The sequence below is a fragment of the Pieris brassicae genome, chromosome 8 (genome assembly GCF_905147105.1).
Source record: "Pieris brassicae chromosome 8, ilPieBrab1.1, whole genome shotgun sequence".
Taxonomy (NCBI): Eukaryota; Metazoa; Arthropoda; class Insecta; order Lepidoptera; family Pieridae; genus Pieris; species Pieris brassicae.
Window position 1 is genome coordinate 3,888,074 of NC_059672.1, and position 13,292 is coordinate 3,901,365.

General features: G+C 34.2%; 1 protein-coding gene across 3 annotated transcripts in view; it reads right to left on the reverse strand.

The window, feature by feature from the left end:
- LOC123713776 (peroxidase-like) overlaps positions 1 to 13,292 on the reverse strand; it is a 53,124-nt gene that overhangs the window by 16,539 nt on the left and 23,293 nt on the right. For 2 of the 3 annotated variants that reach the window (XM_045667617.1, XM_045667618.1), the window contains exons 2-4: positions 7,617 to 7,782; positions 6,184 to 6,225; positions 5,494 to 5,684 (exon numbers count right to left, since the gene is read on the reverse strand). In XM_045667617.1, the coding sequence (XP_045523573.1) occupies positions 5,494 to 5,684; positions 6,184 to 6,225; positions 7,617 to 7,780 (397 nt within the window). In that variant the 5' untranslated portion in view covers positions 7,781 to 7,782. The remainder of the gene's footprint in view (positions 1 to 5,493; positions 5,685 to 6,183; positions 6,226 to 7,616; positions 7,783 to 13,292) is intronic. The other variant, XM_045667619.1, reaches the window with a different exon arrangement.

Consider the following 13,292-nt stretch of genomic DNA (forward strand, 5'->3'; position numbering starts at 1 on the left):
ATAATTTCACTGTATTATCGTCACTATAATTTGAATTTGATTTACACTTCGGTCTAAGTAACACGTAGTTGGCTATGCTAACACCAAAAATTAAAAAATAGAAATAATTGAATTTCACGGTATTTCGTTTACTACAAAATAAATTTAATAATACTTTAGCCTCAATAACACGTGGTAATCATGATATTGAATTGTAGCTTATATGACACGTTTGTCGGTTTACCATAGCAGTGCCATCTATTGTTTACTTACTCAATTAAGTCGAAAAGTATCGACATCTGTTAGAATCATTTGGAGTTAACAGATAATTGTGATTGTCAATAAAATAAAATTGCTACTATAATTAAAGATCTAAGCTATCCTATCTCTTAAGTTGGACCAGACTGCTCACGGTGTGCCAATTTAATTTAAAATCGGTTAGGTAGTTTAGGAGTCCATCGCGGATAGACAGGAGATTTATATATATTAGATTAAACAATATTTAAAATTTTCTTGACCTACAAAGTAAAGATTAAAATTATTAAAAAGGAAATAAAAGAAAATCAAAAGTCTCTACTCCAAATGGAACACAATTGAAGTTGGAGGAAAGACTCTTATATTATATAGACCGTAGTTATATACGTGCCTTAATATAAATTAACAAATGCAGCAACCAAACACACGCTGTTACTACATTCAACTATTATATGTGAAATTCGCCTCCAACTATAAATTTTGTACCGTCCCAAGACTACAATGAATTAATCAAGAGTAAAATTAAATACAATAATTCAACCTAAACCTTACATGTTTCAAAGACAACGTAAGAGTTCTAGACACTGCGCACAAGTTTACTTAATTATACTAAGCATTGTTCTAAGTGGTATTGTATGTCTGGGAAGGTCCCAAAGCACGGATTTTAAAATGAACTTTCTTCATTAGGGACAAATGGTAAAATGACAACGATAAGACAGAAATATTCTGATATATTCCAGACTTAAAAATGATTTTATGGTTCTCGTCTAGTTTTAGTTTAAAGATTGAGTTTGTTAATTGCTTTTTAACAAAAAATATAACCTTCTCCAAAATGAACTTTAAAGTATTAAACATTTTATTTATATGGACGTGTATTATAAGAAATGTATAAAGTGTTAGTTAAAAATATGCCCGTCAAAAATTTATTGGATTTTAACATATAAGAGTCGCCAAATCTCATTTCTGAATCTCAGCCGGAAATGCGACGAAGCTTATCTGTTGTTGTCTTTTTATGTTTTAAGAATTAACGTTTTGAACACTCGAAGCGAGTGTACACAAAATTGTAATGCTAAATTAATACATAGCCTATTATTTCATATATCAAACTAATTATTATTTATGGTACAAAACGTTATCGCAGTAATAGTGTCACAGCTAAGATGACAAAGTATAATATTGATCTTTATAAATGTAGCATGAAAAAATATAGTTAGTTTTGTATATTTTATGTATTATTTTTTTAAACAGATACCATAAATTATAAATAATAAACAACACTTATTCTAATATTATTCTAATATATTAATTTATGTATGATATGTATTAATTTTTTTAAACAGATACCATAAATTATAAATAATAAACAATACTTATTCTAAATATATAGCAAAAATTTGCATATAGATAATATTTACAAAAGGGTTTAAACATATACAACTAAGTAATACCTAATTCGGCTGGTATGAAATTGAGTGATACGTAAGCGTGTGTATGTGAGTTGTTCTCACGAAGCAGTTAATTTAGCGCTTTCGATATTCTTAACACTCCTTTGAAGCATATTCCACGATAGCTTAAACAAGTAAATAGTGATTGTTACTTGTATAAATATTTTGTAGGTATAAGTGTTGTTATAAATAGTGTTATTTGAATGAATAAATGAAGCTTAATCATAATTGAGCAACGTATAAACCGGGCATTTTTAATTAAAAAAATCGTTTTTTTTTTCATTTTTCATAAGATTACTTGTTTACCACAGGCTAATATCACGTATTTATCCGAATTGGAGTCGCATAATTGAAACGTTCTGCCAATGTCAAAGAGACAATTTCGCCTTTTATTTAGTAGGGTGATTTATTACACGCTTATATGTCAATGGTAGGGGTATATTAAACGATGATAGAGTGGTTACGTTGAGCTTTTATATGTGTCCTTTTAATCCTATTATCTTATAAAAAATATTAATGCTTGATATACTGACGTATTTTTTATGATTGTTCCTTTAATACTTCAAGATTGTTATGTGTTTTTCTATAACACACACACTATTTATTTTTTAAGTTCCTACTCATGCATGAGCATGTCATGTTTTTTTATTAATTAAATAAATATATTTGAAATATTTATAGTATTAACAAAACAACGGAAAGACAAATATCATGATAGTTGAACAAATAATCAATTTTATTAATTTTATTATAAATAATTTACACGTTCACTTTAATATTTAAGGAGTTTTATATAGTCTGTGTCGATGTCAACGCCAATAAGCGCGCGGTAACATTTTCCTCTAAAACTGACAATTCGATTGTTTACGCGGCAAAACGTTTAATGGTAAGCAAGGACTTTTCTTTCTTAAGTCTTGACAATTTTTCTACATATTATGAAATAATTGAAAGTAAATCTAATTTTTTTTTTTTTTTTTATAAAATAGGGGGCAAACGGGCAGGAGGCTCACCTGATGTTAAGTGATACCGCCGCCCATGGACACTCTCAATGCCAGAGGGCTCGCGAGTGCGTTGCCGGCCTTTTAAGAATTTGTACGCTCTTTTCTTGAAGGACCCTAAGTCGAATTGGTTCGGAAATACTTCAGTGGGCAGCTGGTTCCACATAGCGGTGGTGCGCGGCAAAAATTGCCTTGAGAAACGCTCAGTCGTGGAACGTCGGACGTCGAGGTGATACGGGTGGAATTTTGTATTTTGCCTCGACGTCCGATGCTGAAACTCAGCTGCAGGTATTAATCCGAACAACTCCTCTGAACACTCTCCATGGTAAATGCGGTAGAAGATGCAGAGTGACCCCACATCTCTACGCAACGCCAAAGGATCGAGCCGCTCGGAGAGGGATTGGTCATCGACGATTCGAACCGCTCTTCGTTGGATACGGTCAAGTGGAAGGAGCTGGTACTGGGGAGCCCCCGCCCAGAGGTGAGAACAGTATTCCATGTGGGGCCGTATTTGCGCTTTATAGAGTTGCAAGCGGTGGCCCGGAGTGAAGTACCGTCTCGCCTTGCTGAGCACACCAAGCTTTTTGGAGGCTAATTTAGCCTTTCCCTCCAAATGACCGCGAAACTGAACGTCGTTCGATATGTCAACGCCAAGTATTCCGATGCTGGCTGTGGCTTCAAGAAGAGTGTTTTCGAAAAGAGGAGTAGCGACAAAGGGTATTTTTTTCGCGGAAAACGCGCAAACTTGTGTCTTCTTGGGGTTAAATTGGACTAGGTTTAGTCTACCCCAGTCCGAGACTCCACGTAAAAGAGTTTCGACTTCAGACACAAGTTTGTTCCGGTACTCATCGACAACTGCCCGAGAAATACCTGCCCGGCCAGTGTAAAGAGTATCCCCAGTGCTGTCGTCCGCATAGCAATGAATGTTGCTAAGTTGCAACATGTCATTGATATGCAGAAGAAACAGGGTCGGGGACAGAACACAGCCTTGTGGGACCCTAGCATTCACGGGTTTAAGGTCGGAACATGCTCCGTCGACGACGACCTTGATGCTCCGATCGGCTAGAAAGCTGGAGATCCAGTCGCATAATTTCTCAGGAAGCCCGTAGGCTGGTAGCTTCGAGAGCAGTGCTTTGTGCCACACCCGATCGAAGGCTTTCGCTATGTCCAAACTAACCGCTAGTGCCTCCCCCTTGGACTCAATTGCCTCTGCCCATCTATGAGTAAGGTATACTAGAAGATCACCAGCTGAACGACCACGACGAAAGCCGTACTGATAATCGCTAATCAGCTGGTGGCCCTCTAGATAACTCAAGAGCTGGCCATTAATAATGGATTCCATTATTTTGGAGAACAAGAAGGTTATTGCGATTGGGCGATAGTTGGATGGATCAGTGCGATCGCCTTTTTTAGGGATCGGATGTATCGAAGCGGTCTTCCAGCACTTCGGGACAGTGCCGAGCGAGTACAGGTACCGGAAAAGGCGCGTTAGGACCGGAGCCAACTCAGGAGCACATGTACGCAGCACAATTGGAGGGATACCATCCGGCCCGCTCGACTTATGAATGTCCAAGGAAGATAGTGCTCTGCGAACAGCACGTTGCTGGAATGTGATTTCCGGCATTGAGTTATCACACCGCGAAATCGCCGGTGGTGATCTCCCCTGGTCATCCAAAGTCTAGTTGGACGCAAAGAGACAGCCCAAGAGGTCGGCCTTCTCCTTCGCAGTGTGGGCGAGCGAGTCATCCTCTCTGTGCAGCGGTGGTATCGATGGCTGACAAAAATTCCCTTGTACAGCTTTGGCGAGAGACCAGAAGGCTCGGGTCCCAGAAGGGAGTTGGGCCAATCTCTCGCCAAATCTGGCGATGTGCTCTGACTTTGCCTTAGCGATTTCCCGTTTGAAGGACCTGGAGGCTGAGTTATATGCTTTTTTATGTTCGCTGGTATTGGCATCACGAGATATCGCCGCTTCCGCCCATGCATTAAAGCATTCTCGCTTTCGACGCGATGCCGCCTTGCAAGAACGCTTAAACCAGGGCTGTGACCTGCCACCGATCGGCACCGCAGAGAATGGAATAAAAAGTTCCATGCCCTGCAGAACCACTTCGGCGACAGAGGCAGCGACGGAATCTGGAGCTTCCGACGAAAAGCACATAGGCCCCCAAGGGTAGGACGCAAAGAAAGACCGCATCCCATTTCAGAAATTATTAAAATGAACATCTTCAATGAGAATTAAGATTTTAATATAGTATTTATCGTAAACAGCCGATACTTGGACAAATTTGTCATTAAATAATTAATTTGAAAAACTGTTTGTACGCACAATCTAATTTTATGAATATAGAATAAAAGAAATGTAGAATTTATATATTTTTTTGATATAAAAACATAATTGCTAAATTAAACGTTTCAAAATATTGTATCAACAAACTCCCTTAACGTATTTGAAAGCCTCAAAAACTATTTAATGATTGCGTGGGATATATATACCGTGCAGATCAGAAAAATGCAAAATTTTGATTGCAATCTGTCATAATTCAAATGTCAAAATGTTGATTGCAGATGTAAATCATATCAAATTGTACAAAAAATTTAACCTTACCTATGTCTACGCAAAAATATAATTTTGTAATTTTTTAGTCTTAATATAAGTGTGCTTAAAGGATTTATCTACAATATAGTGCTTGTCTTCCTGAGGTTATTCAAACTATTCGATATCTATATTAAATTTAACGGTTAACTTAACTTTTCTTACCATCGCGGATTTGCCCTCATTTACTTGGAAATGTGTTTGATAATATTAAACAAGTACGTACCGTCGTAATAGGTGTACGGAAGCAACCTCTGGTAAGGTGTCTGTGGCATACCAAGACTGGGTCTCAAAGGGTTATTGCAGCTGCCATCGAGAGAACGGTAGCGAGATTTAGGGCAAAACGATGGTGACACTGCGCATGTTTGCGCTGCTTGATCCTGCGCGGAGCCTGGTGGTGGTGGTGGGTTGCTAAAGCTGTCAATTATAAATGTTTTAATATTGATTTCGATAATTTATCGATTGCCTTTGACTTTTGTAAGCAATAGAAGTTGTTAATAAAATATAATATGTACATATGTACTACTAGCTCACGTTTTCATCTTTAGGAATCAAACCCGACCGTAGTAAATACATGTCATGTAAATATGTTTCTCTATAGTTAAACCATGTGGAAAATACTCTTATTAATAATTAATTACATACATTATATTTTTTTATATATTACAATTTCGGGCCTATTTCATTTCTCATATTTAAGAAGTCGTTGATTAACGTAAATTATTGAATGTATTCCTCACAATGTTTTCCTCACCGTACAAGTATGAATAACGCATGGACAGCGTCCATGATCCAGCCGGGATTCGAACGGACGACTTGTTGATTAAATTATTTGAAACGATTGAACCATATTCTTCATTAAACCATTCAAAGTGATGTTCATTAGAGCAGTTTGAAGTAATTAATAAATAGTTACCTTAGATAGCCTCCTGTGCCTGTTAATGTACTTTTAATGTCTCTGTTAACAAAGGGTGCTGTCATTAGGAATTTAAATGTTAACACATCATGTTAGTATGAATATAATCGATAAATGTTTATTGCAATTAAAATAACTCATGCTGGCTAGCGCATATTTCATAACATTACACATTTGTAGGTACAGACAATATAGCTAAGTGACAACCATAATATAAAGACGCAGATACAGTCATAAGTCAAAATGACAGTTGACAGTTCACTTTGTAAAAACGTTATTTAATGTCTTTGAATATATAAAGTAATGTTTAAATATATTGAAAATTTCAGACAGCGCTTGCCCATCGCCAATCGTACCTGTGGCTTATCTGTATATTGTTATGAAATATGTGCTTTGGTATCGGCAGGAACATCTGCACGTAACCACTCTAGCCAATTAACGTTCCGGGAACTATATTATAAAATCAATTAGTTTTAAAAATAAATATTAGTAGATTTATCAAAAATATTCAATGGTGGCAAAAAATATTGACTGAGTTAAAATTCCACCTTTAATTATTCTTCACAAATTATTTATTATTAAAAATTATATCGAATATATCGTGCAAAGTGCAAATTATTATTTTACGAATTACATTTTATACCAATAACGATATGGGGCCAAGCCAATGTATAAATTAGATATTCTTTAGTAAAAAATATGAGCATCCACAAAGTGTTAACACATCTGTTATTGTTTAAATTATACAGCGAACTGTCACTCCCATCTGTCAAATTTAGTTTTGTGACAGATTGGATTTAGTTCGCGGCTTTCACAAAATATGTTGTCAACAAGTGTTCGTGAATACCGCAAGAAATATATATGTGAAAACAATGTTGGAATTTAACTTAAGTATTAATATATTACATAATTAATATTTTTGGACAATGTTGACAGAAAATAATTAGATATAATTTCAGTGTCTGATAAAAATTACAGGTACTTAATCATTTTAGGTTATACCTCGTTTTCTTCTATACAACTATTACAGCCATCACCATGTACCAATAATTACAACCATTTTTTCTACAACTATCAGTAGATAATTTTCATATGATTAACTAATGTTTAAATTTAGAAACCTGGTGAGAAGATAAAACGAAATTCCAGTTTGATTTTGATTGATCTACAGCATTTCTATTCGGACGCGATGACAGTTGAGTCGCAACAAAACGCATAGTTTCGTCTTTCAACTGTCCTACTACGGCATTACCTGATTTTATTGTAAAACTATATTTAAAGAAATTATTTGTGGTGTTCAATTTTATTCATATATATCGTTATTTTAATAACCTTTTTCTAATTTAGAACACACTGGCTTGCGCTTATAAACCTATTTTTTTAATAATGTATTATTTTTCCTTAAATCTTATGAGTAGTTCCTTAAGCCTTACCCAAACCCATTAACTGGCAGTCTTTCAGCCTCTACACCGCCATCCGCAACCCTGTTATCCTCTTGATAACCCGAAAGATCTTGAAAGAAGGTAGGATTTGTATAGAGGTTGTAATCCCCACTCACTACAGCGCAGATCGCAAGGAGCAGTATAACCATCGCCATTTCTGAAATAAGATTTTGAATTGCACTAATCCGAAATAGCGTTTTATTTAGCTGATATTAATAAATATATTTTAAACAGGTTTTATTATACAATTAAATTAAATATCATGAAAAAGTTGTGATAATTATTACAGTGATTTCAATTGATATTACTTTTAAAAAACCTTAAAAACAGATGGAAAATGCTTAGAGCTGTATTTAAGAATACTATGACAATTTTTCATTCATTAATGAAGCGTTATTTCCCCTAATTGTAAAAGAAGTCTATCATTTTAATTAACGCAACGTCAACGCAAATATTTTTTTTGTTATAAAAGAAAGTTATCTTAGTAAACCATTAACAGTTTTGATAACCACGCTTCAATATATATAAAAAATAATAAAACATTGCGTTTAAACAAAATATTTTCTGTATACATAAGTATTCGTCAGATAAAACGTAGTTGATACAAATGAATCTTATCAATCTACGCGAAATACGTAATATGGCCAAACAATAACAGGAAAAAGTGTTAGACACATTTCAATTTATATATCTACATTCGGATTGAATTACTTAACAGTATAAATTAACGACAATATAGAGCAATTGCAATGTATGAGTAATGAGCAATGTATAATAATTTTATATTATATGCTCACATTATTTTCTATAAGAGCCAAAGAAACAGAACCTTAGCATATGTCCTCCACTTAGAACTCACTTGTGTCATGGAGTGTCACTCGGATATTTTTAAGCAGAACACGAATAGTAGTACAGTATAAAATAAATGCCTCTATAGACATCACCATTCTCCGAAAAGAGGCTGTTTTTCACACCTCAACCATAACCAATAATGTGCTTGGTGATAGTAGGTATTCCTACATCGAACTTTAACATATTTAATTAAGTATAATTGTAGTGTATTTTACTGTATCTTCTTGCATATTATCGATTTTGATTGTTGTTTTATATGTATGGTCCTTTTCTTAGGTATTTATCAGCCTTATATATATAAGAGCAGTGTTAGCAATCACAGCCTGAAGTCATGAGTTCTTGACTCAGCTGTGCAGATCTATTAAGTTGCAACATTTAAAAAGTAGTAGTAGAAGTAAAGTGATGCAATGTTCAAAACGGGTCTAAATAAACAAAGACGTCAGTCAACACACGCTAATTAACTAGCCTATAACGCAAGATGATTGGTAAGTACTTACGAGGTTGAGATTCAGAATCTAGACTAAGCGCTAAGTTAAAAATGTATTCGATTTCGACCTACGGGAGTCATTGTTAAGATAATGTCTGTTAACATTCTATAACTATATATTTACTAGGGGATCCGACAGACGTTGTACACAGGTAAATTAACGAACATTCACGTATTGCAACATAAAATTATCAAAATACTGTTCCATTATAATTATCTTTCACCTACCATAAATATATACAAAGACACAAACTTAATGAATTTAAAACAACTTTATGTTATAATACATGTATTCTTGTCAAAAATATTATAAAAACTTTTCTCCAAACCGCAACGACTCATAGAAGTATGCGTCGTAAACCTAAAAAAGCCATTTAGGAGTTTTCTTACGAACACATGCACAGACGATTTATGTATACCAGCTGTTTATTTTCTGTATAGATGAATAACCTAGTTATTGAATGCAGCGCCATCTGCTGGGCTGATTTATAAATCTAAATCATCCAGGGCGCCAACCAAAAGCATACAAAAAAATAATTGAAATCCGTCAATCCGTTTAAGAAGAGTTCAATATCATACATACGTACAGTAGAATTAAATATATTATATTAAAATAAAATAATTAAACTTAAGTGGAAATGGGCGGGGTACATGGCAAGAGAAACAGAAAAGTGAAGCAAAAAAGTACTAAACTGGTGCCCAAGGTACAATAAACGTAAAAGAGGAAAACAAATTAGATAGAAATTGCGGTATTTGGAGGAGGGGTTAGCCGAAATAGGCCACACAGATATTTAAAAAGAATGAAATTATAGAAATATAAATGAGTTTAAGTGTAAAAGTATCTGAAATAAAAGGCTTTTATTATTATATGCTATATATATTTAAAATAAAACGGGTGACAAATGAAGCCCTGTTATAAGGCTCGAAGCTTTTCTTCGAAAATATACACAAAGTGGCCTTCAATTTTATTTCGGACTTTGCCGGTGTTCCGTACTCATGAAGGATCTTTGAAAATCGAATGCTTCGACAAGATTGAAAACTTAATCACATATTCAATTATTATTAGTCGCCCTATTATTTCTTAGTTAAGGATACAAATCAATGTCTAGCACAAACTGTGAGTCAATTATTATATTTATGGCATTTGGCATACTTAACGTTCCTTTTTACAATATTCCTTTTTTTAATATCGTGTAAAATCTATTTGCATTTCTACAATGGACTTCGAAAATGTTAAAGAATGATTTGAATTTATTGTAGATGTTTTAGATTAGATTAAAATATATTGTCAATATTTTAAAACATTTTAAATAATGTCTATTAAGATGTATCAGATAAACTAATCATATTAGTTCGAATTTGTTCTCTTTGGGGTAGCTCTAGTATTAGATACTCTTTGGATTTAAGTTGACGTCTGGTAGACGGTACCGGTGACCACAGAGTTGGTACTTTTCTCGATCAACGAATAAGTATCGAAATGCTGCCAGTGTTAAAGGTATACTGCCACAGGGACCAAACTTTTTAATTTTCTTTTAATACATTTTTATTAAATATGTAGGTATAATTGTTATGCTTAAGTTTTAATCAACAATATTTATCATTTAAGTTAAGCATAGTGTAATTTATATTAAGGATCCTTATATACTTTCTTAATCACCTCCTAATTATATATATTTTTTATATAAAACAATAGAAACTTATCGGTAGCCCAAAAACTACATTTGTTAAATCTATTTAAATGAATCGCAAAATATGTTGCTAAGCGCAAAATTCAAGGACGGCTGGCTCAATGCGAGTATTTAATTTAAATTTATTCCATGAAATCTGAGGAAGATTATGGTAAGAAAAATTGCTGAGAAAACCCTAAAACTACTAGCGTACACTCTCTATGATAGCATAGCAATATGTTGGTATGTAGCTACTAAAACGGGAGGCTAAGTGAAAAAATCATATTGAGGCGAGACGCGTAATTACGCGCGGGGGCAGCTAGTAGTCTATATATATTTATATATATGTGTGTAAAAATGAATCCCTATTTCCCTTGGTCACGGCATCGCGTGTGAACGGCTGGACCGATTTTTCTAATTCTTTTTTTGTTGTGTTTGTTATTGTCAGGAGAGGGTTTCTATTAAAGAAAAAAATAAGAAAATAGCGTGGAAATTAGAAAATTTAAGAATACTTAACCACCATATTAAGTAATCGGTAAAAGGATGGCTTCGATCGGAGTTATTGATAAAAACCATATAAAATAATTACAGTCGCTTATCGTTTGTGGCATTAATCTTGAAATTCCATATATTTCACATAGCCAGTTATATGTCGTCTGTTCCAGTGTCGGAATGCCAACAAAACTATTTATATACTCGCCAGAAAAACAAACAAAGAATATTGTATATCATAAAGCATTAGAATAATAAACACTTTGTGTCTGAATTATTTTTTAGATAATTATACCAATTCGAAATCAATATTTATAGTTAAGACAGGACAACGTCTGTCGGGTCCGCTAGTATTATATAAAAAAAATCAATGGCGCTACAACTTTTTTAGGTCTGGGCCTCAGATTTCTGTATCTGTTTCATGATCATTTGTAAATTTAATAGGCAAGTAAGCAACGACGTAAGTCGACCTTTTGTGTTTAAGGCAAGTTTCCTCACGGTGTTTTCCTTCACCGTTCGAGCTAATGTTAAATGCGCACATAGAAAGAAAATCTAACCTACCACCTCAGGGAAGAGAGTCGCACGCTGAAGCCACTAACCCAACACTGCTCTAGTATTATATAATTACTGTCGTAGATTTTCTAGGACAATTTAGATGTCAGATTTCCAAAAGAAATAGGCCCTCGAAGTAATGAAAACAAGAAACATATACATAAAGGTTGACTAAGCAGTTGTTTCGTTGTTATTTTATACACGTTAAGTACATATAATTGTTACTACGAACCCTTACCTAACAAAAGAAACGTGAAACAATAGTAGTTGCTCTTTTGAGGAAATATTTGTGCCGAATAATAATATTTATTTTCCAGTACATACCGCATTATGAAATAATTTTTTTACATGCAGTATTGTGCTTATTTCCAGTGAACGCGGTACTTCCCTTCTATACGCGGTCGTTCCCCGTTTCACTTAGTGTATAACGCGGTTTTCTATAACACGGTACCTCTATAGGGGGGATTACGTATATATAATCATTTTAATGTATTACTTGCGGTACGTAAGTATAAACATAACGGGCACATGTCGATAATGTCCCTAATAAGTAATACTATTATTTCATAAATAATTTATATTTACCTAAGAAAACGTTCCGTAACTTATAAATATTTAGTGCTAGTTATCACAATTTGGACAAAATATTTGCCTATTGAATATTTTCTTTTAGTATTTAGATTACATTCCAAACAACTTAACAAGATCCTTGCGGTTAGTGATAACATTTTATAACACAATCCATTTTGGCTGCGCCGTTAAGTGTACACACGTCACACACACAGTCTACATATTATGTTTACGTTGTGACGAAAAGAGATGAGCTTTATAATCTGCTCTTACAAATGACGATGACGTCATACCCTGTAACGCACTAAAAAGTTATTCCAGTGGTGATCAGTGGTTAGATTAGGTTGGACGAACCACCATCCATACACCAAAAATTTCACATGAATCTTAATCACTTCGCATTATTAGTATATAATAATTTTCTATATATAGAACTTTCTTTATATGTAACCTGTCAACTACTTGAATTTTGTCAAAAGCTTCCTGTTTGCCCTATAAAAAGTGGGCGCAAATATTTACCGAAATAGTTGTACAAATAAAGCGAAACCACGGGCGGAACTAACAATTATTTACTCTACTCTCGCAAGCTCTGTTAGGTAAATGATACAAGTATATATATATATATATTTCTACCCTTAGACACATCGCAAACGTTAGATTGTGTGTACATATAATATTCCCATACGTTAGACACCTCAAGTCCGTTATAAATTTTGCTGAGTGTTAAAGACAATTTTATACTTCTGAGGTACATTAAAATATTTAAATTTAAAGACTATACTACTAGTTATTGTAAGACCTTCTTCTTTGCGATTTTATTACTAAAGGTTGTACTAAAGGATATAAAAGTGAATTGCCGGTCCACTCCCGTACGTTTCTCAAGCATAACTTCTTTCTTCTACCAGACCGTATCTTGCCTTGAATTTTGCCTTTCATAAGCAACAAGTCGTCGATGATGACGCAAAACGTGTCCGAAATATGCGACTATCCGTATTTTAAGTCTCCATAAACTTTCGTGTCGTCCCGTCAACGAAGGACTCTTTCATT